At 35.8% G+C, this 23,874-nt stretch overlaps 4 protein-coding genes and 1 long non-coding RNA gene across 5 annotated transcripts; 3 read left to right on the top strand and 2 right to left on the bottom strand.

The window, feature by feature from the left end:
• Positions 1-4: 4 nt before the first annotated feature.
• Positions 5-2,608, top strand: LOC105396963 (proteasomal ATPase-associated factor 1). The gene is made up of 6 exons (XM_038113191.2): positions 5-166; positions 514-827; positions 1,085-1,301; positions 1,659-1,791; positions 1,917-2,081; positions 2,267-2,608. Exons 1-6 carry the CDS (start codon positions 111-113, stop codon positions 2,561-2,563), a joined length of 1,182 nt encoding a protein of 393 aa, XP_037969119.2. The 5' UTR covers positions 5-110; the 3' UTR covers positions 2,564-2,608.
• On the bottom strand, positions 2,603-3,550 carry LOC105396981. The gene is made up of 2 exons (XR_007268276.1): positions 3,069-3,550; positions 2,603-2,888 (listed from the first exon to the last, which is right to left on the bottom strand). It is a non-coding gene; the product is annotated as an uncharacterized LOC105396981 (long non-coding RNA).
• A 4,256-nt stretch (positions 3,551-7,806) lies between these two features.
• On the top strand, positions 7,807-10,261 carry LOC105396992 (alkaline ceramidase). The gene is made up of 5 exons (XM_011569003.3): positions 7,807-8,156; positions 8,272-8,428; positions 8,534-8,633; positions 9,106-9,243; positions 9,321-10,261. Exons 1-5 carry the CDS (start codon positions 8,064-8,066, stop codon positions 9,640-9,642), a joined length of 810 nt encoding a protein of 269 aa, XP_011567305.3. The 5' UTR covers positions 7,807-8,063; the 3' UTR covers positions 9,643-10,261.
• A 3,866-nt stretch (positions 10,262-14,127) lies between these two features.
• On the bottom strand, positions 14,128-16,068 carry LOC105397002 (6-pyruvoyl tetrahydrobiopterin synthase). The gene is made up of 4 exons (XM_011569015.3): positions 15,851-16,068; positions 14,886-14,965; positions 14,634-14,779; positions 14,128-14,499 (listed from the first exon to the last, which is right to left on the bottom strand). Exons 1-4 carry the CDS (start codon positions 15,916-15,918, stop codon positions 14,290-14,292), a joined length of 504 nt encoding a protein of 167 aa, XP_011567317.1. The 5' UTR covers positions 15,919-16,068; the 3' UTR covers positions 14,128-14,289.
• Positions 16,069-16,150: 82 nt separating this feature from the next.
• LOC105397013 (electron transfer flavoprotein subunit alpha, mitochondrial) lies at positions 16,151-19,189 on the top strand. The gene is made up of 7 exons (XM_011569025.3): positions 16,151-16,311; positions 16,404-16,544; positions 16,663-16,927; positions 17,019-17,234; positions 17,457-17,608; positions 17,962-18,072; positions 18,937-19,189. Exons 1-7 carry the CDS (start codon positions 16,270-16,272, stop codon positions 19,003-19,005), a joined length of 996 nt encoding a protein of 331 aa, XP_011567327.1. The 5' UTR covers positions 16,151-16,269; the 3' UTR covers positions 19,006-19,189.
• Positions 19,190-23,874: the final 4,685 nt, after the last annotated feature.

The following is a 23,874-nucleotide window of genomic DNA, read 5'->3' as shown; positions in this document are numbered from 1 at the left end:
TTGTTTGTTTTGTTTTGTTTGTCAAGTCATGTTCTCAGCTGCAGGCTTTATGAAAAATTTGGTTTTCAATTAAATAATAACTTAGATCTTAGATTTCTACTCTCTTTAAAATGCCACAAGGATTCCCTGTTATTACTATACAGTGTGATTGGAATGAGGCTCTTAAGTAAGTTATCAACAATAAGTATACAAAATAATGAACAAAATACAAAATAATATCTTTTCACGCGAGCTTCGCTTCGCCTTAAAAGGTTTTCTAGTGGGAATACCAGGATAAAAAGCAAACTATGTGTTCTTCTGATGTGTAAGATATATTCCTGTGAAGTTTCATCTAAATCCGTTCTGTATTTTTTGCGTAAAAGAGTAACCACAACGTTCGCCTTTTTAATATTAGTGTGATAAGTATCGTACTATACTTACCTACGGTGAATGTATCAGTTCAAATAAATTGCATTTTATAAGAACCTAACATAGGTTCTTATCTACCTAATTTGTAATTTTTGGACCTTCCAGATTGCCCAACTCTAAAGTCTGGATTTCATCAAAATACCTGAATGAGAAAAGTGTTCATGATCAACTAGTCACTGCAGTTAACCAATCAGATGGCAAGATAAAAATATCTCTATCCCCTTCCTACCAATATGTGTCCCACTCTAACTTGAGCTTAGTTCTGAAGCACATATCTGGTGTGAAGGTTGCTTTTGTGGCAGCTACAAAAGCTCACAAAGTTCATAATAAAGCAGTGCTCTCAGTAGCAGCAGCTGAGAATGCCCTGGCCGTGTCTTCCTGCGAGGCTGACCAACTGCTGGTGTGGGACTCTAGAACTAGTAAGTATTAAAAAAACACAAAAAGAAGGATACATATATCTATCACAGATATAAATCTGTGTTAAGAAGAAATAGACAAAGTATGAAAATCCGGGATAGCAAAGAATTACTGTCTGTCTACCTCTGAGGTGCAGAAATGTTACCCCGTAAAATCAATTAAATACATTTCTGTAAATGATTGTTAAATTGCTTTGTTATTTCAGTCATAAATTTCGAAATTGTGCTCTTTGAAACAAATAATTTCACTTGTTTTTCAGATGATATCTTGCTAGATTTAAAAGGTCATGGTGGTCCAGTGTACAAGTGCAGGTTCTTCCCATCTGGCATTGTGATACTGTCAGCTGGTGCCGACGGCTCCTGCAGGATCTGGTCAGCGGAGACTGGGGTCAACCCTGTCACATTGAAGGGGCACACTATGGCTATCTGTGATGTTGAGATTGTTGAGAAGGGAAGGAATGTTATCAGTGTTAGTAGGTCAGTACAAATAGTAAATAAATATTATTCCTTGTGTTTTTCTTTCTAAGGGCTGATTTTTCAATGGTCAGATAAATGCTATCTGAGGAATAAAATTGTTGCTGACACTGTCTAATCTAATACCAAACTTCATATGCCACAGCATGAGAATAATTCCTCAGATAACTTTTATCTGACTATTGAAAAATCAGCCCTAAATCAATAAAATTTATCACTATTTTAAGTAAGGTAGTAGTCTAGTAGTTAGGTAATTTATTTAGGAAAATAAGCTTACCTTTTTGCTATAAAAAGGATAATTTCATAAACAAACAAGTCTAGAATATTAATAAAACTCCAAAATTTCCTTTCCCATTCTAGGGATGGTTGTGCAAAGCTATGGGATGTAGGTGAGTCCCGGTGCTTGGACAACATTCTAGAAGGACATGGACCTATGAACTGCTGTACCATTGCAACTACTACAGAACAAGTGGATGTTAATAATCCAAGAGAGGTAAGAATAATAATGGTATGAGCAGATGCCCAACGGGGCAACAACCACCCCCTCTGTTAATAAACGCCTGCTGTGGGCCCAGATCTTTTTACATCGGCAATATTATAATTTAATGTTATTTCCAGATAGGAACTGGGAACAAGCTGCTCGTGGTGGGCTGTGAGAGTGGTCTAGTGCTGGGTGCACACGTGGCGCGGCGTCTGCAGATATTCAGCAAGCAACTGGACGCCGCGTGCAATGCGTGCGTCACTCTAGAACATTCTGCACTGATCGGCTGTGAAAATGGCAAGGTACGCAAAGTTTTTACCCGACTGCCAAAGGAGGAGGGTAATGTTTTTTAAAATATTTAATGCAGCAACCAAATCAGTTAATGTGGTTGTTAAAAAAGTGTATCATTTCCTGTATGAAGAAACCTATTAAAAAAAACACTTTTTCAAAGTCTTCTCTGAAATAAATGAGGTGCTTGATTTTGTAGGTGTACCAACTGAGTCTTCGAGACGGCTCCATACTCAAAGAGTGGTACGAGTCGGCCAACCCGGTCCTCAGTCTAGCCGCGCTTTCCGCCGACATGTTCGCGGTGGGCCGACAGGATGGCTCCTGCACAGTGTACTCTCTACTGGACGCCCACAGCGCCACCAGAGTGCACCTGACTGGCTCTGACTGCGACGGCATCAGGGATATCGCCTTCAACGGCAAGTGGATCCTAGCCGCAAGCAGAGACTGCCTCATAAGGAAATACGATTTCAACCAAGTGATAGTACATTTTAAGTGAGCCTGGAGCTTCTATGGTAAGATGGAATAAAATTTATTATTTAGATTTACGCTTTATTTATTGCTGTAATTTATTAACGCGAACCAAACATGGCAAGGCATTAACGGAATCGAGCATCAAGATTTTTGGTGATCATGATAGATATGTGGTAGGGGTACATAACACTTGAGTGGAAGTGTCGCCACCTAATGGTACAAAACAACAAACACATTCTTCAATCAATCTCCACTTAGATTTTTCAGTTAAGCATCCTCATTCATATTATCTAGTGATTTAATAAAATGTATTGTTATGGATATTTCCGTTCCATTATATTTTTCATATTCTGAAACAAGTTTAGTTGCATTTACTGTAAGGATAGGACTTAGGAGGCAATATTCGAAAATACGTATTTATAATAATCATGTCAATGATCACAGAGAGAGTGTCTAAGTATTCTCCATATTGGTGAAATTTCGCATCTATGGACTCTATGGCTTTACTTTTGTGCATTTTTCCTACCTACCTCGTCTTTAGTTTCTAGATTGCCATCCAGATTGATTGTTTAAATTTCCGGTACGGATATTTTTTCTTTCAATGATTCCGTTGCCTCCGCTACAGCTTCTTTTATGATTCCATCGTGGATCAGATTAGTATTTTTACTGTCAGGGTTTATTAGCACATTGTAAGTATCCTTAATTGGCTTTAACTGCATTGACGAATCGTCAATTCCGTCTAATATTTCTTTTCTTGGGTTATTCTGAGAAACTTCAATAGGATCCAGCATTTCTTTCATCTCAGCTTGTGCGTTATTATTGGAGGAATCATCAATTAGCGCTGACGGTGGGTCTGTAGGGGTCAGGGTCAAGTTATCGAATTCTTTTGATGTCTTTAATGCTTCTTTTGTTTTATTGAAACTGTCCTTTTCCGCTAGGTCATGCTCAGTATGTTCTGGTACATTAAAATGTGGCCCATGTGTATCAATTACTCCTTTTGGCTCTTTCAATGTCTCTTCTATATTATTTTCTTGTAGCTTGTGGATTTGATTCGTTTCAATCTCTCCCGTTTTGTCTTGAGTCTGCTGTATTTGTGGTTGCACCCTTTCATCTTCTACACCCTCTGATAAACTTTCGTATTTGCCATCCGATAAATCACCTACTTGATTCGGATGAGTTTTATCCTGTAAATGAGTTTATTATAAATAACATGCCTCATCATTTCGAACTTTTAAACAAATAAAAACGTATGAATGGTTTTGCTTTAATTTAACTAATAAATGAAAAAATCTACTTAAGTATGATTTAGCTAAAATATTGAATAGATACAAACCAGGACATTTTCAAGAAGATCATCAAGAAAATCTAACGCAGGACCTTCTTTTAACTCTAAATCTGTAACAAAAATAAGGCGATGAATCAAGTAAGAATTAGTCCATAACTATCTAAATTAACGAAATAACGACATTATACCTATTATTTACTATAGTTGAGTTCGCTTTGCTTACCTTTCAATTCATCTTCTATCAGTTTATATTTCGATTCGTCTATGATTGTGCTCATCCAAATAGCAATCTGAAAATTACTCCATTATTATTACTTTAGGTATATTGACTATATGGGTGAATCTATATTGTGGGTATAGTGTATTCCATTATACTACTAAAGTACTGAAAAAAGAATGCTATATTTTCTTACCTGAGCAGATACTTCTTTCAGTATCTCTTTATCATATGCATCTTTACAGTGGCAGCCGGTTTTCTGGCCATACATGACTTTACCGATATTATGTTCGACTACATCTGATAACGCTTTTACCCTTGAAATGATAAAGGTTTATAATGTAGCAGAACGCCATCAGTTAAATCGTGAAAAAAAACAGTTGCCTGTAGTGGTTCTGACCAATTAGATTGTTGGGGAGAAAATATAGCGACCTCTAGTAAAAAAAATATACTCTATGATAGCGACTCTCTCTCTGCTCTTATTTGTATGAATTGGTCCAAATTTATATCAATTGATAAAAAAAAACTTACTCAGACGATAAAGAGCTTGTGTTAACAGGCTTTTGAAGATTCAGGACGATGACCTTCGCAAAATTAGCACACATTATCTTTATTTTCTCTCTTTCTCTAGATTTGATAATAATTGGATACTTTTTATCTGACCTGAAAGTTAATATTATATTTATGAATGTACTAACCTATGATTCATCATCATCATCATCATCAGCCTATAGCAGTCCACTGATGGACGTAGGCCTCCTAACCTATGATTAAAATAATAAATTTAATAACAATCAGGTACTTACCTACTTATAGGTAGATCGGTCATAATGGTAAGTAAGGAGGTAGTAGGTACATATAAAAATTAAGATCTTTAAGAATATCTACCGTTGTTGTTGTGAAGTTGATCTTTTTACGTTGAAGCAATTAATGGCGTCGTTTATGGCCCAAGGACTTTCATCAATCGCTTGTTGCTTTAGTCTTTCCACCTAGAACATTAGAAAATAGAGAGAATAGCAACTAGTATTAGCTGAAACTGGGCACAAGAGGAGAGACTCCGTGAAAACGTTTCTATGGGCTTTTTGAAAATTGTAATTATTGTTCATATAAGTACACAAAGGAGGTAAAATTACTGGTCAATTGGTAATTCTGCATAACTTATAATCTTATTTTATTACCCGACCAAAGTTAGTTACTATTTAAAAAGGTAGGTAATTATAATAATATATAATTTTAGGGTTCCGCTCATCTCGCATAATCTTTATTGACCAAAACTCATTTCGCATAACTCGTATGGTCTAAACTTTTTTGGCCGAACCATCACTTTGCCAAGACTTATGTGGCATAAGGCTCGTTTCGTCTAAAACTCTTTAGGCACAATCTTTAAACACCTAAGTTTCGTTTGCTCAAATTTATGTTCGTCTATACCTATGTATAATCTTGTTTCTCCTAATGTTATCTTAATAAATAATATATTAAGTATGTAATAATTACAAATTGTGGTATTTTCCTCCTACATCCCGAAAATCACGATATTGTATGATAAAAAAATCGAAAGTTAACGACCAATATAATTATTACAAACCCCATGAGATCGAAACCTAAAAATAGGTGCGACGACGAGCAAAGCGAGGAGGAGCGTGTTAGGTGCACATGTTCATCAAAACCAAAGCGGAGCGCAGCGAAGCGGAGCGGAGCGTTTTCCAAACAGCGGAAACAATACAAGGCACCAGTTTGCGCTATGTAGGGAGACGCTCCGTCAAAGTTAAAGCCAAACGAATATTATTACTTTGTATAAACCTATGCCATAGCATTATTAGGCTATTCAAGATTTGGCCATACCATTATTAGGCTAAACAATGTTATGCGAAATAACTTTTTACTAAACGAGATTTATGCCATACGATTTTCGGCGTAACGAGACTTTGACCAAACGTTACTATGCAATACGAGATTAGGCAAAAAAATCTTATGCCAAAAAAGGTAGAACCATAATTTTAGCGCTCCATACCATAGACTCTGGCAGCACATCCCGGCGACTCCGCCACGTGTCGACGCAGTGTCGCCGCGAGGGCGCCGCCAGCGCCGTGGTCCTCCCAGGGTGGGTGGTGACTGGTCTCCTTAATGATGAAGGAGCCCTCAATGTTGGCGTTGGGGTGTATTGGTTTCTTCTGTGAAGCAATTGGAAATAGGTATTTGGGTGTGTAAGTAGGTATTTAGTTATGCCAACAAACTCGGTTTTCAAAAGTGAAAATGAGAACGAGAAGTCGCATTTCAAAAGTGGAGATGGATTGACATTTTAAAAGGAGGTCATTACAAAGCGAGCATCGCTTGGTTCATGTTCATGCTATGGACGCAGTCATCCTCTCTTTATTCAATAATTTAGCTTAAAGAAGTAGGTAAGTAAACTAGAAAATAAACTAGAGAGTGGGAGGGAAGTATAACCTGCTTCCATTAACACCTATAGGGCATGTTCGATGATGTTTTGAATCAAAATCTACTATTTTATGTGGTCGCTCAAGAGGTACGATGATTTTCAGGTTTCGCATGTTTCTCCCGCGCTTTATCTCTCTCAACAAGCGAAGATCGGGGTCGTCCGCAGCGCATGATGGCCAACGTTTTGGGGATGCTGTCGACAAATTAGGAAGTTCTAGAGAGAGAGAGCGGTACATAGTAGGTGGTGGTAACTCAGTTGCGTTAGCGCCGCTTCTCAAGACAGTGATGTGGGTTCAAGGGACCTTACATCTTTAGGGAATATGTAGGTACTTATACACAATGGTTCCACTCGAGTTTACCGAGCCAGGTCTAGGAACTATCCCCAGAAAGCATAGAATAGGTAGTTTTTACATGGTTTTTACTGCCAAGGTTATTTAGATATCCTAACTGAAAGACGGCAAATATCTGGCGCCATATTATTTCTTTGGGACTAAAAAGTACCAAAATCTTGTAAAAGCTTTACCTGATGATGTGGAGGGTTTCATATTTGATGCTCTGATGAACACTTACTGGGGTAGGTGTGCATAATACAAAAACTGTGTTTAGTAGGTGTTATAGACGCGCCGAGCGACGTTGCTTGTCTAATCAGTAGGTAAGTATATTAGGAAAAATTAAATCTACTAAGCCATGACTTCTGAATATTAAAGTAGGTAGGTCGAACAAGTTCAAATATAATCAACAGCCCTTGAACTCATAGGTCTCTCACATGGGACACCACAACACAACACGAGCGCCTTTTACGTACCTACGTGCCACAAACTGTATCCGTGGTCTTCCTCATCTATGCCGCTACCGGCTACGTAAAGGGCATCGATTCATTAGGCTGAAGGACGTCAGACACTACGTTTTCCTGTTCGCAGCCTTATCGAACTATTTGCGTACTTCGTAGCTTCTATGAGTTCTATGTACCTATAGTTTTATGAAGCGTGTCTGCTATCCACTCGTTAGCAGGTGGCGCTTATGTCACTATTTTTAATGATTGTTCTACTCAATAGCAGATGGCGCTATTTGATTTTAGATTATGAATCGTTTTCTCATAAACATATCTCCACAGTACTGTCGCAGTGTTGAACAGCAGAAGAATAGTTATTAATTAATTACGTAAAGCCGTTGAAATAACATAACTAACTAGTAATATTACTACAATGCTTATAAAAGTTATAGTGATGTTCTTTTGGCATGGCACAGCACTACTACTGAATGAATGAAATCAAATTATAAAGTTTATCTGTGTGTCAATTTTGACATTTCTTCCGACAAAAAAGAGCGATGTCTTTGTTTTGATCGAAACCTTAGCGTTGTGTTTGCAATCGCAAAGACTGCTATTATTGCGTATCAGAAAAGTGTTTTCGGCTGTATTTTTTTAATTGAATTTATTTATTTCTCTCTGATATAAACGATATAACTAGAACCGCAGTTGCATACTAACTATTTTATGCAGTAAATATAGTTAAATAAAACTTTGCTAAATAGTTACAATATGTATCAGTGTTGTGTTTTTTAAACAAAGAATTTTCCTAATTTAAAATGTGGTCTCAGCTTCAACGTGGTAGCTCACCGGTAGATTGGTGTGAGTCAAACTACTCAATATCTCCTGTGATTGCAGAATTCGTAAATACTGTAAGTTTACTTTCGTTTGTTACGTAGACACCTTGTACTGCTACAATTTTTATTAAGTACAAGTATAATTTCATATTATATTTTTTATTAAGTACATACTGTGTTTTTTTTTCAGATAAGCAATGTGCTATTTTTTCTGTTTCCACCAGTACTGATTCATCTTTTCAAGGAATATGCCAAATTTATTAATCCAGCTATAAACATTCTGTGGATCTTGCTGATGGTAATTGGAATAAGTTCAGCTTATTTCCATGCAACACTGAGTCTTGTAGGTAAGGACATAATTAAAAAGTTTCTAATAATACGTTTGGAGACATCATTCAAAAGTTCCTAAAACCATCATATTTCCCAAAATGTATTAAGTACTTCTATTCTAGGACAACTGCTAGATGAGTTAGCCATATTATGGTTATTCATGGCATCCTTTGCTATGTTTTTACCACGAAGATATTTTCCGAAGTTTTTAGGAGGAAACAGGTGAGTGTATAATAGTTCATATTCAATACTTTTGTTCTGTAATACATAATTATATGACTCCATATAGGTAATTACATCTGATATTTCGTTTTTAAAACCTTGAAAATGTTCAATTATACACTAGCGATATGTGGTACAATTAAAGAATTGATAATGAGTTAGTATTGTTCTACTAATTTTGCTGTGCTTTGTTAATTTATTTAGTGCCTAGCTAGGTAGGTAATATATTGGATTATGCGTGATTCATTGTTTAAATTAAGAAGGCTGTTATTGTCGAGTAATGATTTTTATACAAGTATTGCTATACTACAATTAGGTACATATTATTATTATGTGTTAGTATGATTGGTAGCCTACATAATATATACCTATTTAATTCATTTCGGAAGGCACCGAATTGTTTTTCAGGTTATATTTAAATTTAAAATCGTCTTTTAGATTCAGTTTAATGGTTTGTTTTTTGCCTTTACAGGAAAATATTAGGATTCTATTCAAGCGTGTTTTCAGTATTTTCTACCGGATTTCTGATAATGCATCCTGCAGCGAATGCTTTTGCACTAATGACTCTGACACTGCCAACTCTTGGTTATCTATACATTGAGATGAAAAGGTATTAAGCATCATTGTTACCAATAATTGTATCTAATTCCTATGACAGCATTTTCATATATTTTTATTTATTTTCAGTGTGAAATGCGCTCGTGTCTATCGTCTGGGTTTGCGGAGCGTTGCAGTGTGTCTTTTGGCCGTATTTTGTTGGATTATGGACAGACTTTTTTGTGATGCATGGCTTTCCATAAATTTTCCTTACATGCACGGTGTTTGGCACGTACTCATATTTATTGCAAGTTTTACGGCACTGGTACTTTCTGCTTATTTCAACGTATTAGAAGAAAGCCCCCAACACAAACCGCAGTTAAGATATTGGCCAAAAAATGACTTTGAATTAGGAATTCCTTACATTGCAATTAGGCATCCGTTTAAATCAGATACTAATCTGGCTATTTAAGTATTAATTATTGTATTTAGAAAATATTTGTATTATTTTTATAAACTGATTGATGAAACAAAATAATATTTGTATTACAAACGTAATGTGACATAGATAAAGTGTCAGTACTGAATGCAAAAGTATAACGTTTTAAAAAATCATTAGAAAGTATTATTGGGATTAATTCACCAGCTATTTAGGGATAAGTACAATAAGTAGTTATAATTTTAAAAACTCAGTTATATCTGATATTGAGATTTTTGTTTGTGTGATAATAATTGATAGTATAATTATGATCTAGTGCCAATCTGTGATTAAATGTAAAATGCAATGACTGTTGTAGTGAGATTGAATTATTTTATATTTGTGTTGTGATATTTGTATAGAAAAATGCAGTAGGAGGTACCTATACTAAACGTTACACTTTGAACTGTTCTCAGTGTACACTACCTACTCTATTTTACTAAAATTGGCAGATAGTTACACGTTATGATACTTTTACTTTAGAGCCATTTGTTTGACTCAACCTGTATATTTGATCGGCTAAATCTTATTTATGTATACCTATTGTACATTATCGTAGCTTTTGTCTCTAATATGAATAAAATAATAAGTACATGATGGTAGAGATATTGTTACCATAAGCAGGGGCGTATTTACCCTAGGGCTAAAAGGGCTACAGCCCGGGGCGGCAGGCGGCGAAGGGCGGCCCAGGGGCGGCCGGCAGGCCGCCCTTGGGCTTTAGGTAGGAGGATTAAAAAAGTACAGAACAATGTTTTAGGACGTAAGCCTACCTACCTAGTACCTAGAACGGCTATCTTTCCACATGTTGATTTCATGTCTTAAGAAATTTGATTTAAAGTATAAAAACCGGCCTTTTTTCTTTTCTGAACCGGTGGAATAGTGAAAAAAAATTCCGCCTCGGTATTTTTTAAGGAAATGTAAAGAAAAAAAATAATTGCCTCACTCAGTTGCCCTGCACAGGTTTTTTCTAAACGTTCTAAAATGTACTCGTCTATCCAGAAAAATCTTTTTTTTTTCGGAAGATAAGATTATTTATGCAAATCTATCACCACCAATCACCACAATGTTCTTATACATAATAACTATATGTAGGTCGGTAGGTACTCTACACTTCTTCTTTCGTGTCAGTGAACATGCGATTTTTTAATTTGTCCAGACCAAAATGAAGCAACTTTGATAGCATTCTGGTTGGCCTGGAGTAAGTCTTCCCGGAGGGCACAGGGGACAGGAGAGTAAATGCTCCAGTCTGGGCGGCGGTATAGCCCCACTTGCAAAGATTGTCCTTGCAGCAGCCTACCTCTGCTCGCAACCGAATTAGAGTCTTCCAAATGTGCCAGAGAAGACCGGGAGCATGTTTTTCCTCAAGAGGTAGGAAAGGATCCTGAGGCTGCTTTTCCTCCCAGAGCCTTAGCCTTGCGTTTTGTGGGTTTTCATCCGTTAAGGACACCTCACTATTTAGAAACGCTTTGCGTCTCCTAAGGCAGGACGGTGCGGCAGTATGTCAGTAAAGTGGATTTCTGGAGTCGCATTCTTGTTTGGCATTCTCAACAGAACATGCCACTTTTCGCCGTATGCTAGGGGGCGCTATCCCAGCCAGAGAGTAGACTTTGTACAGCGGTGTCGGTTTGAAGCATCCCATTACTATACGAACTGTGTCGTTAACAGCAAAATCTACTTCTCTAGCATGCGCGGACCTTGCCCATATGGGGCAGGCGAATTCGGCAGCTGAGAAACAGAGGCGCCCCAGCTAGTAGACGTCAGCCGTCGCAGAATGTTGTTTCGGGAGCTGACTTTCTTCTTCGTGTTTTGGCAGTGTGTTTTGTACGGGTGCGTATTGCGACGTATAAAAACGAAATGTATAATTTCACATTAATAACGTTCACAACATATAATGAACGTTACGTATAACAACAAAATCTATATTTTCATAAGGTATAAAATTCAATTGGTATAACGTACATTTGATATAATATCAAAATATATAATACTTACGAGGACTAATATCAATTCGTATAACATACATTACGTATATCGTTTAAAATATATACTATCATTTAGTATAAAGTTCATAAAACATACTAACATATAACATAATCTGTGTTTAACCTGTATTAACCCATAATCTGTGTTAACCCAACACCGTCAAACCCCCTAGCACCAAAACCTAAAGATAGGTGCGACGACGAGCAAAGCGAGGAGGAGCGTGTTAGGTGCACATGGTCGTCGAAACCAAAGCGGAGCGCAGCGAAGCGGAGCGGAGCGTCTCTCCTCTTAGCCCCAATAATAATAATGCTGTGAAAGCCCCTAGTACCAAAACCTAAAGATAGGTGCGACGACGAGCAAAGCGAGGAGGAGCGTGTTAGGTGCACATGGTCGTCGAAACCAAAGCGGAGCGCAGCGAAGCGGAGCGGAGCGTCTCTCCTCTTAGCCCCAATAATAATAATGCTGTGAAAGCCCCTAGTACCAAAACCTAAAGATAGGTGCGACGACGAGCAAAGCGAGGAGGAGCGTGTTAGGTGCACATGTTCGTCGAAACCAAAGCGGAGCTTAATAATAATTAAAAAAACTATACGACAATCTATTATACTTTTTGAGCATTATACATTATGATAATTATATCCGTTGTAGAATATATGTTATAAACGTTATATATTATGAATATTATGCATTTTAATCGTTATATCAATTGAAATTATACTTTTTGAACGTTATTCTTTACGAAATTATGTATTTAGTAATTATGCCTTTCGTTTGTTATGCACAGTGATCGTTATACTTAATAAATTTATATCATATGGGCGTATATCTTGTGAATGTTATACCATTCGTTTTTATACCTCGTATTACTTACCCGTTTTGTACGTGAGGGATCTATCCAGGGTCACTCCGAGGTATTTTGGTGATGAGCAGTGCTGGATTTTTAAAGTATGAAAGCCGGCCGTTTTTCTTTTCTGAACCGGTGGAATAGTCTAATTTTTTCCGCCTCGGTATTTTTTTAAAGGAAAACTAAAGAAGAAAAAAATTGCCTCACTCAGTTGCCCTGCACAAGTTTATTTCTAAACGTCCCAAAATATACTCGTCATCTCTATCCAATAAAAATATGCGCCACTGCTAAAAAGATACATAAAATAAGTTACAAGCACCTAATCTAGTTTTTTTTACAACAAAAACAGCAAAAATTTAAATTTACTTGAATAACTTTGAAAATAGTCCCCCTTTGATGGTATTTTTATGTATTTAACAAAAAGTATTTGAAATAAGCTAAACAATGATACCAAAACCGTATCACTACGTCGAGGTAGTCAAAAATTATTGAAAGTTCAAAACACACCTAACGCAGCGCCGCAGCTCGGTTAGCAATCCATTGAGTGAAAGAGTTCTGATTGTAAATGAAATCATCTTACATGAGCTCCGTTAGGTGTGTTTTAAACTTCAATAATTCTTGACTGCCTCGACGTACAGATATGGTTTTGGTATCATTGTTTAGCTTATTTCAAATACTTTTTAAAAAATACATAAAAATACCATCAAATCATCATTATTGCTGTTTTTTGTCAAAAAAACTAGATTAGGTGCTTTTAACTTATTTTATCTAACTTTTTACCTCCAAGTTCCTCTAACTTCCAGTTGTGCATATTTTTATTGGATAGAGATGACTTTTTGCGGATAAAATCATTTTATTTCATGACCGTAAGACGTTTAAATCTCGAGATATGATTTTGTATGAAAACTAAGTATCTAAAACTTTAAAATGGCCGCCATTTATAGAATATTGAGATTTGACCCCACATATGGGGGTGTTTTCTCGATAAAATCAACCGTAGAATACATCCTTAAAGTTTGCCGGGTTCGAAAAACAACACATTGTATATTTATCATACATAATACAGGGCAGATTAAAGCAACGAAGGTCAACGAAACCCGTTCGTTGGCGTTCGTTTGGCCGGCCTGTACGCAGCTTATGCAGAAAAATCTTTTTTTTTGTTCGGAAAATATCATTATCTATGCAAATCTATCACCACAAGAGCATGTTCTTATACATATGTAGGTCGGTAGATATCTACACAGACTGCTCTTTTTGTTTTCTTTCATTCCTTGATGGGGCGGAAAACTACAGAAGCCCAGGGCGCGCAATCTTTAAATACGCCCCTGACCATAAGAGTTTTATGAAATGTAAATTAGTGCATCACGAAATAAAGATTTCACGTAAATAATTATGTACCTACATGTTCAACAAAATTAATAAGTAACGCTACCTAATCACATTTTTATGTCAGTGTAAAACAGACAGATTTTTTTTAAATGCCTCGTTTCTTGAATCTTCTATTTAGCTGGAAACCTTGAATGTTCTAAATGCTAAAAGCACCTTACTATTATATTCCTTTTTGTCTATTGAGAGAACACATTAGATACCACAAATAATAAAATATTTTATTACAAAATAATAAAGTTTTAAATTCTAATAAAAATAAACGTGAATGTATAAAATGGAATGTTTTATTTAAATTATTTTATCGTAAATTCATCATAATGTTAGTAAATTTTAACAATCACATATTATTATTATACATATAACTATAGGTAGGTACAATATCATATTTATCATAGTCGTCCAATTACATAGTAATCACATAACATTATTTAATCAGAGTCCGATGACATGTGGTTATTGCGGTTCGGATGTAGGTTGCACGAGTCAATTTTCTTGCGCGGGTAAGTAGACCCGCCACGATAAACCACGTGATTTTTCTCAGTCTCTAATATTTTAACTTCGTGCAATAACTGAGATTTTTCCATTACCTTTTGCAACTGTTCCCAAATAAAAATAGCAAGATTTTCAGTCGTGCTGACCTGTTAACAAGAAAAAGTAGATAAATGTTCACGTTGATATTTCAAACAAAGAGCAGGCTGCATAATGAATACTTACTCTGAAGAATTATACCTAACAAGTACTAAAACTTAAAAAAGAAAAAATATGTTCTTACCACTGATTTAAAGTATGGTACATCTTGATCCAGATTCTTATGGTCCAATGGATCCATTATGGCTTCTTGCATATACTGTTTCAGTTCATGAACATTTATTACCATTCCAGTGTGAGGATCTACAGGTCCTTTCACTGTTACCAAGACTGAAATAAAAGAATCCTGTGTAAGCTTGCGGCATTTCATACTTAATTACAAACATTGGTGATTAAAACGTGCCAGTAAGTAACACGTGACTTCAGTTATACATACCAACATAATTATGTCCATGGCCATTAGGGTTATTGCATTTACCATATAACTTTTTGTTTTCTTCGTCACTCAAGAACGGGCTGAGGAATTGAAAATGGTTATCAGTTACTTTAATGACCTTAGTTAAATGCAAAGATAAGAGAACTAATAGAAACTTGTATAATGATTTATATAATTAATCATATTAGGTATGCCTATTCAATAATTTATCAAACAATTGCATTACATAATAAATACTTAAATAATTTTGCAAGAAAGTTTAAAAATAGTATGAAACTTTTGGTGGATTGTAAAAATTATGTTTAAGCTACATATTTTTTGATTTAACACTACATGTTAGTAGGTAATATTTTATCGGTACAAGTAGGTATATATCGGTAAAGATATACAGCTCTAGGTTGATATAGTAGGAACTAAGGGGTTAAAAACTAGGAGGTTCTATTATTACAAAAAATTGGTGCAGCAGTTTTTCATTTCATTTTCATTTAAATTGTTACAGACATCCATTACAATTTTTCAGGTTTAGGTGGAATATTAGTAGGATAGAAAAGATCGACGTAAGAGGCCACAAGGGTCATTAGCCGTTGTAGCTACAAAAAAATAATGTTTTTTGCTAGTTAGTTAATATTTTTTTAGTTAGGTAGCTTTTATCTAAGTTACGGTATTTCCATTTAAAAAATATGTATGTATGGCGAACAAAAGTAACTACCTATTTCAATAACTATAGTTAATATTTACTTAAGTATAGTTTTTTTGGAATGTCTTCTAGTGCTCGTAGTATGATATGTAGGTAGGTACTACTTACTTCGTCTTTTTATATGTAATTTCCGCCTTATATTATAGGATTGAATTTACTATACATTCATGGTTTAAATAGGAACTCATATTTAGATAACTTGCCATATTTAAGTAGTCATGAAATTTACTTACAGTTGTTTAAAGTTAATATTAGCTAAAATTGGTACCTGTGAAGTCTGTGGCAGGAACTAAATGTTTCCCTTCTTGTAATAGAAACAATAGGTAATGAAGTCATTTTTAAATGTATGTATCAAAAATAATGGAACTAGAAACAAAACAAATTGAGCGTATTGACTTGATGTCGCTTACAGACCGTCTAACGGAATAAGAATTTAGACACGACACAAATCATTAAATTTTGTATCGGCATAAAATACTGTCACGTCAGTCAACTATTTATTAACAATTCTAGTCTGTGTGTCCTAAAACAAACTGAATGAACGAATTCATTTCGTTCAACAAAATGTCAAAATAAGTTTTAAAAAAGTGATATTGTTTATGGTTAGTCGTAGTTGGTTGGACTTTGTATTGTAACCTCAAGAAAAATTTCATAATTCCAATTTTGAATTGAACTTTACTATTTAAAATGTTTACGCCGACAAGCAGGCATTTGTTATTTTCAACTCAGGTAATGATCTTTATTACACAAAACTAATTCTGTGTCCTTGAACAACGTTGAACTTTGGATCCTGATAAATGGAGTGTTGTCTAATGTTTTAGCTTCGTCGACTGCAAAGCACTTTGGTCATCGCTGAGCACAACAATGAAGTTCTATCGCCAGTCACGCAGAATGCTTTGACCGCCGCAAAGAAGATCGGAGGCGACGTCTCGGTCCTTGTAGTGGGGACCAAATGTGGACCAGTAAGTAGCACTATTATTCATTCACTACAAATCCGTATAAACATGCATGATGTAATGATTTCTACGGGTCCCGCCTTCAGCATCCGTGAAAGCCTTAAACAAAATAATTTATTTGCAGGCGGCTGAGTCAATTGCAAAGGCCAGTGGTGTTTCAAAGGTCTTGGTGGCTGAAAGTGATGACTTCAAGGGTTTCACTGCTGAGTCCCTGACCCCGCTTATTCTGGCGACCCAGAAGCAGTTCAAATTCACTCACATTGTAGCACCTGCTACTGCTATTGGTAAATCTGTTTTACCGCGAGTAGCTGCCAAGCTTGATGTCTCCCCCATCACCGACATCATTGGTGTCAAGGATGCCAACACCTTCATCAGGACTATTTATGCAGGTTTGTATAATATCAACAAACAAGTACCAATTAATATTTTACTACCCTATTTAATAAATATTTTATTATCTAACAATTATATCAATTCTAGGTAATGCTATCATGACCTTGGAAGCCAAGGACCCAATCAAGGTGATCACGGTCCGTGGCACAGCCTTCCCCCCAGAGCCCCTGGAGGGAGGCTCCGCGGCTGTGGAGAAGGCTCCGGAAGGTTCCTACAAGTCTGACCTCGTGGAGTTTGTCTCCCAGGAGCTGTCCAAGTCTGACAGACCTGAGCTCACCAGTGCCAAGAATATTGTCTCTGGAGGTATGTCTAAAGTATAGGCAGGCTTGTCATATATTAAATTAATTTATTTTGACACATTTCTAACTTTCGTAATTATGCATACTTGTGTAGTCATTTGTCTTGTCTTAGTAAGACAAAAATTACAGCCATCAAATTCAAATAAACCCATAGGCATATTGATAGTGATAGTGATATTGATATTTTTGTGAGAAGGATTATGTTTAAAACAATAAATGTTTACAGGTCGTGGTCTGAAGTCCGGAGACAACTTCAAGCTGCTGTATGATCTAGCTGACAAGCTCAACGCTGCCGTGGGAGCCTCCCGCGCCGCTGTGGACGCTGGCTTCGTGCCCAACGACCTGCAGATTGGACAGACCGGCAAAATTGTTGCTCCGGTATGTTATTTGATCCAGTTAATCTGTGTTTACAATGTTTACATACAGTAATGTTATGAAATATTTAGTGCCAATTTCCCAATAGTGGGTTAGAGCATAACCAGGGATTATTGCTTGACTTTTGACACATCTGTCAAGAATTTAATATGGAGATGACATATAAATGCTAAAACTTTCCCTGGTTACGATTTAACCGACTACTGTGAAATTAGAGCTTAATGTTGTACTTTATAATTAATGAAATTGATGAAAAATTGTATTATACTTGATTATGCAACAAGACACAACCCATAAAATTGCTATATTATTAGTGTCTTGGACATTAGTTTTAAAGGTGATTAAACTCCTTGCAGGATCTATACATAGCCGTGGGCATCAGTGGGGCCATCCAGCATCTTGCTGGTATGAAAGACTCCAAGACCATTGTTGCTATTAACAAGGACCCTGAAGCACCTATTTTCCAGGTATGTGACGATGAGAGTCATTATTACTTAGGTATCAAGGATAAACCCTATATACCTACAATGGCCCATTTTCCCTTACGGGGTAGGCAATAGGCTATAGGCTCGCATACAATAGGCTATAGGCTCGCATACAATGGGCTATAGGCTCGCATACAATAGGCTTAATAATATACTGTGTCAAAAGTGAGTGCAGACATGCAATTCGGCCTTACTTTTAAAACTGATAGCAATAACTAAATAGAAGAAACAAATTATCATTATGAAATAAACATTCAAATTATTAACTCGCGTTGCTTTATGACGTAATTGTTTATATTAACAGATAGCACTATCTTTAAATTTTAGTTGTCATGACTGTTATATAAACCGTGATCAAACTCGTCGTAATGTTATTTACTGAATATAATTTTTGATAATGATAAACTAATAAAAATACATCATAAGTGAAAAGAGACATGACAAAGGGAGAGTGTACAAAGAATGGACTTATGCTAAATGCATTTTCTACCAAGCCAAGAGCCAACCCACAGGAAATATTAATAAATAAAGCAAGCAAGTTTAAAATAATTAAAAGATTTACTTAGTGTTGTTGTGTAATATGATTCATGGGCAGTAGAAGGGTTAACATTTGTCATCCAAAGGTTGTCTGGCAGAGATCACTTTTAGTGATAAGACCGCCTTTTGTACCCTAATTAAGTTACAATTTGTTATTCATACGATTCTTTGTTTCGATATGATTCGGTGTGCAAATAACGCGTATTATATCTATATCTATCCATCTATTTGTTGTGTAATATGATTCATGGGCAGCAGAAGGGTTAACATTTTTTTAATTTGTAAAATATATTTTTATAATCTTTTCAGGTGGCTGACCACGGTTTAGTAGCTGACTTGTTCAAGGCGGTCCCAGAACTGACTTCCAAGCTTCCCTAAACAAACATCATCAGGTGTTCATTAGTAAAGACCAATTTATATTCAATAACCGCGGAAGTTTATGAAATCATGAAATCAGATTGATTGTAAGAGATCAAGTGTAAATCATATTTTAGTATAGGCATAATATCTTTTGTTTTTTCTGTAATCGTTATTGAAAAATAAAATATATATTTATAAAGTATTTCTTTATATTTTAATTGCCTTTTAAACACTGTACGCATTATAATAGTACCGTGTACTTTGCCGACAACTATGTTTATTATTTATAACAGGTTCTAACCATGTTCTGTAATACTGCATAAAATATGCTTTATGTAGGAAAAAAAAACAAAAGTTAAGTTTGAATTGGGCTAAAAATTAATGAGCAAAACATAAATAAATCCATCGTTCATAAAAATCAACGACTAACTTGTCAGGATAATTTCTAGTCATAATTTTCTATACCGCTAAGGGCCAAATTCACCGAAGTAATTAAACGTCGTTAGAAGGATCGGAAACGCAGTTTATGCTCTAAACGAGCTTATACGCTCATTTCGATTTTCACCGACCAATATTAACCAAGATTAGAGCAAAACGCAGTTACAGCTGTAACTGCTATAAATTGGCCAGTTAGCGTTGCTAGACGCAGTTATAGAAAGCTGTCATTGTCAAACGTCATAAACGAACCACTGAGCAAATAACAACGCTTTGACAACGACATATATTTTTTTTTGTTTTCTAATGTGTCAAAACGTTTTGTTACTCCATTGCTCGAAATCAAAATACGCAAAAAGTATGTACGGCGCGACGCAATAACTAAACGCATTTCAGTGTTGCTGGCTCGTCTGTAGCTGAAACACCGGTGACGTAAACGAGATTAAAATAGCACCGATGAATTTCAGGTTACTCTAAACGCAGTTAGACGAAATCGGCAATCGTGATTAAAGAAATCGTAGTTCAATAAAACTTAGATTTCTATGCAACCCGTGAATTTGGCCCTAAAGGTAAAGAAAAACACGCAGTTTAAAGAAGTTTGGTCTTGCTACTCAACACTAGATGGCGCTAGATTTATCCACGAATCGACAACTTTACTAGTTGAAAGAAAAATATTGTTGTCTATTAATTAGTTAATAGTGGACTCTACTAAAGTTATTAGATGTGTAGTAAAACTATTACATATTTTTTATACAATTAATCTCATAAATACAGCGAAAAACCATAAACGTCCCTTAAAACCAAAGCACAAACAAATAAACAAAACTTCAGCGAGTTTCCAGCCTGCAACGCAAAAGGAAAGCAAGCACTCCTCAATCATGGCGAGTAATGATAGTGGATAGGTAGTTAAGAGATGCGGTTTGCCGTGGAGTGGCATCCTCGTTATCATATCTGCGAGCAACGAGCCGTGGGGCGGGCCGGCCCGAGCCCCGCCCGCGGCGCCCCGCCCCGCAATCTAATAAGACATGCTGCTGTCTAATAAGACTATTTTCTCTTCAATTAACTGACGGTTACTATCTTTGTAATATCGATTACATGTAAGTCTATCTGTTAATTTGTTAAGAAATATTTTTCGCTTAGCCTGCTGTAAGTGTACCTTTGCCTATAGTGATGTAAAAAGTGTTATGCTTTGAAAGTTGGTAATTAAGTATTGCCTGAAAAAGGGGTGAAAATAGCTGTTTCGTCCCTAAGGGAAAATTGAATGTCTGTTAACATCAATAATTCTTATTTTATGAATGCAACTTGAATTGCAAGAAATAACTCATGATATTATAAACACACACTCACGCCTTGTACCTACTAATGTACTCCCTTGCGGGGTAGGCAGAGGTGCATTGCTGCACCCACTTTTCGCCAGAGTGTTATGTTAGTCCCAATGTAATAGGGGGCGGGCCTATTGCCATTTTACGGGCACATCCAAGACCTGAGAACAATTATCTGTGTTTAAACAAATATCTGCCCCAGCCGGGAATCGAACCCGACCCGGGACCTTCGGCTCAGTAGTCAGGGTCGCTAACCACTACGCCATTCGGTAGATGTATATGATTTGATATAATATATCTACCAATATAATCTACACTTTGAAAATTGTTATAAACACTGACGAAAAGACGGTGCATACATACCGTACAGTATAGTTTTTAAATTATGTTGGTAATCAATTTATCACAGTAGAATAACAATATACCGACGTAGTTAGGTAGGTACAGTTCAAACTAAAGGCAGGTGGTAGATGTAGTTAGATACCTAACTGTAAACATTTCATAATTAAAACCGTTACTCTACAATCAAACGTTTACTTATTGTTTTATGTTTATAAATCACCCCATAATGTGAACATTTTCGGGGGATGTTCCGAGTAATAAAATCAGTCGATTCAAAATCGGGGGCCCGTGACGAGAGCGAGGGGCCGACGTTTTTAAAAAATATTATTTATGTTAGACGGAACGAGTCCTAGTAATTAATGCTAGAGGATCGAGGATTCAGGCCCGTTTACCTTCAGGCGATCTATCAGATGTGAACGCGAACACCTTTTCATGATTGATTTGAATTTAAATTTGTTTTATATTCATTAATCGTAGTTTTTTGTGACTATAAACTAATTCTGATAAGTGTCTATCGAATAGGCACGCTTTTGTTTTTATTTTAGGATTGATTTTCATCAGTATTGGACTTTGATATAGGTACTTAACTAAATCAGAAAAGTACTTAGATATTATCTTATTTTGGGAACAATCAATGATATAAATTATAACTATCTACATAAGTACCTAAGTACTTGTTGTTGCAAAAGCGATCTAGACCAATGTCTAGTAATGTAGGTACCTATATAGGTAGGTTTTTTATAAGTAGGTAGTATGAGCCCCAAATAAGAACATAATAACAACTAAAGTCCAATCAGAACTAACTAAGCGTGTAAGTACCTGCAATATGGCAGAGATACTGCAGTATACATGTATACTGATAACCCCTCAACTAGGCAGAGCCTGTAATTTAGAGAATATATGAATTGCTACGGTATGCAAGGTGACAGTTCAACGTTTTGAAAGTACCTACAGTGAAACTATAAAGTCCTGAAATTAAATGAGGGCACTGCTATCTTTCATGTAGCAACCCTATATAGCGAAATATAACTGACTTTGATACTTGAAATTTTGCCTGTTAACTTCCTACCTATTTGTGTATTTTAAAAACAACTAACCATCCACAAAAAAGCTCTTATACAAGCTAGAAGGTGTTAATATGAAGGCTAATAGTGAAACCAATAAATATTTATTTAGATAACGTTATTACAACTGTATAAAAAAACTGGATCTGTTGACGAAGGGCACACATAGTAAAGACATCAATTTCTCTTTTTGGACGGCCAGTTCTGTTTCTTCCAGGAGTTAGAAATATTCCATATTTTGCCCTCTTTGGCACGCTGGTCCGATATAACTATAAAATAAAGTAAAAAAATCTTTTTGAGTTACACAATGCCCCCCAAATTCACACAATGTGAATTTAGTAAGTAAACAAAAAATATATCTTCAAGTATCAAAATGTTAAGGTTTGACTCAACTGAAACCAGATGAAACCTACAATCAGTGGTATGTAAACAATGTTCGACTTGGGCTCTAAACCTAGGTTTATCGATAAATGAAGCGTTGATACTAATATAAAATGAGTTATTACAATTTGTACAATGCTACATACCCGTCATAGACGCTGTACGAGCGTAAACATCCTCCAAATTCGACAAAATGTGTCCAGCTTGATGTTCCGCTAAACATTGTATTAAAACTCGATAAATAACTTCACTAGCTTGACTACGAATATTTTTCTTCATCCTCCTAATTGCAACCAAGCGTAAATTGTTGCTTTTATCTAGATTATCCTTATAATTAATAAGAAAATTCAAAAAACAGCCAACCGCCTATTGACATAAACAATTGTTATGACTTTTATGTTTCTTTTCTAATGGTGCCAGGCTCCTGAAAATTTTAGTTCCTCAAACATTAATTTCAGGACTTTATAATTTCACTGTAAGCTACCTAAGTATAAGTTTACATTTAAAAGTTATTGTTTAAAATTTTAAATAGTAATATTATTTGGCATAAAGATACAGTTTACATGAAAGTTCCTGAAGTTAGCTGCGATTAGGTACACTTTTATGTTTTGTCAAACTAACCAAATTTCAATCTTTGATTTTGACAAGGTACAAAAGTTCATTCGCAGCAAACTTCAGGAACTTAGATCAAATTGTACAGTTCGATTATTGAGTTAAATAAATTACAGTTTAGACTCACGATCTATGTCAGGTATACTTATACATTCTTATGTTGGTTGTATAAACCTACAAAGTTTTATGTTGGTTCATTTTTACACAATGGGTACTTGTGGCCAGTTTCATGCAACGTTCTCTTCTTATTCCAAATATTGGATGACTCGGTTCTCAACATCGCATACAGAGTAAACGGACATATCTCATACCTCTACCATAGCATGTCATCATTTTACTGGTGAGACGGTAACAGTGTCATTTCACAAACTTACCTAGATGTAGTAGTAATAGTACTAATACTAAGTATAATAGCTAGTTGGATGGAGGTAAGTACCTAGAAAGTTTTATTTATGTCCAGTTAGAAGGATAGATAGATAGATAGATAGATAGGCTCGGCACCAGTAGTTTATTATTGGTAGAAGGTAAGTAGGTAATGAGGAAGATTATGACCTGACTTACATACTTAAATCTAACCTAACATAATAATCCGATAGCCGCAATAAAGTAGTTATTTCTCCAATATGAATCTATGAAGTTCGATGAACTAAGAGGAGAGCCATTTCGACCGCTTCTAACAACATTGGTTGTGCTAACGACTCACAATAAAAACTTATAACCGTACTAGGTAT

This window comes from Plutella xylostella, chromosome 5, assembly GCF_932276165.1.
Source record: "Plutella xylostella chromosome 5, ilPluXylo3.1, whole genome shotgun sequence".
Lineage (NCBI taxonomy): Eukaryota > Metazoa > Arthropoda > Insecta > Lepidoptera > Plutellidae > Plutella > Plutella xylostella.
The sequence above is the reverse complement of the archived record's forward strand: the minus strand, read 5'-3'. Positions and strand labels throughout refer to the sequence as shown.

What these genes read in the sequence shown, in the direction of transcription:
- LOC105396963 (XM_038113191.2), top strand. Translation starts at nt 111, where the DNA reads ATGCCACAAGGATTCCCTGTTATTACTATACAGTGTGATTGGAATGAG. An exon ending in GATTGGAATGAGGCTCTTAA is followed by an intron (nt 167 to 513) that starts GTAAGTTATCAA and finishes TGGACCTTCCAG; the next exon opens with ATTGCCCAACTCTAAAGTCT. An exon ending in AATGTTATCAGTGTTAGTAG is followed by an intron (nt 1,302 to 1,658) that starts GTCAGTACAAAT and finishes TTCCCATTCTAG; the next exon opens with GGATGGTTGTGCAAAGCTAT.
- LOC105396992 (XM_011569003.3), top strand. Translation starts at nt 8,064, where the DNA reads ATGTGGTCTCAGCTTCAACGTGGTAGCTCACCGGTAGATTGGTGTGAG. An exon ending in TTGCAGAATTCGTAAATACT is followed by an intron (nt 8,157 to 8,271) that starts GTAAGTTTACTT and finishes TTTTTTTTTCAG; the next exon opens with ATAAGCAATGTGCTATTTTT. An exon ending in CTATACATTGAGATGAAAAG is followed by an intron (nt 9,244 to 9,320) that starts GTATTAAGCATC and finishes ATTTATTTTCAG; the next exon opens with TGTGAAATGCGCTCGTGTCT.
- LOC105397002 (XM_011569015.3), bottom strand. Translation starts at nt 15,918, where the DNA reads ATGACTTCATTACCTATTGTTTCTATTACAAGAAGGGAAACATTTAGT. An exon ending in CCATGGACATAATTATGTTG is followed by an intron (nt 14,780 to 14,885) that starts GTATGTATAACT and finishes CTTTTATTTCAG; the next exon opens with TCTTGGTAACAGTGAAAGGA. An exon ending in TACCATACTTTAAATCAGTG is followed by an intron (nt 14,500 to 14,633) that starts GTAAGAACATAT and finishes TCTTGTTAACAG; the next exon opens with GTCAGCACGACTGAAAATCT.
- LOC105397013 (XM_011569025.3), top strand. Translation starts at nt 16,270, where the DNA reads ATGTTTACGCCGACAAGCAGGCATTTGTTATTTTCAACTCAG. An exon ending in ATTTGTTATTTTCAACTCAG is followed by an intron (nt 16,312 to 16,403) that starts GTAATGATCTTT and finishes CTAATGTTTTAG; the next exon opens with CTTCGTCGACTGCAAAGCAC. An exon ending in CCGGCAAAATTGTTGCTCCG is followed by an intron (nt 17,609 to 17,961) that starts GTATGTTATTTG and finishes AACTCCTTGCAG; the next exon opens with GATCTATACATAGCCGTGGG.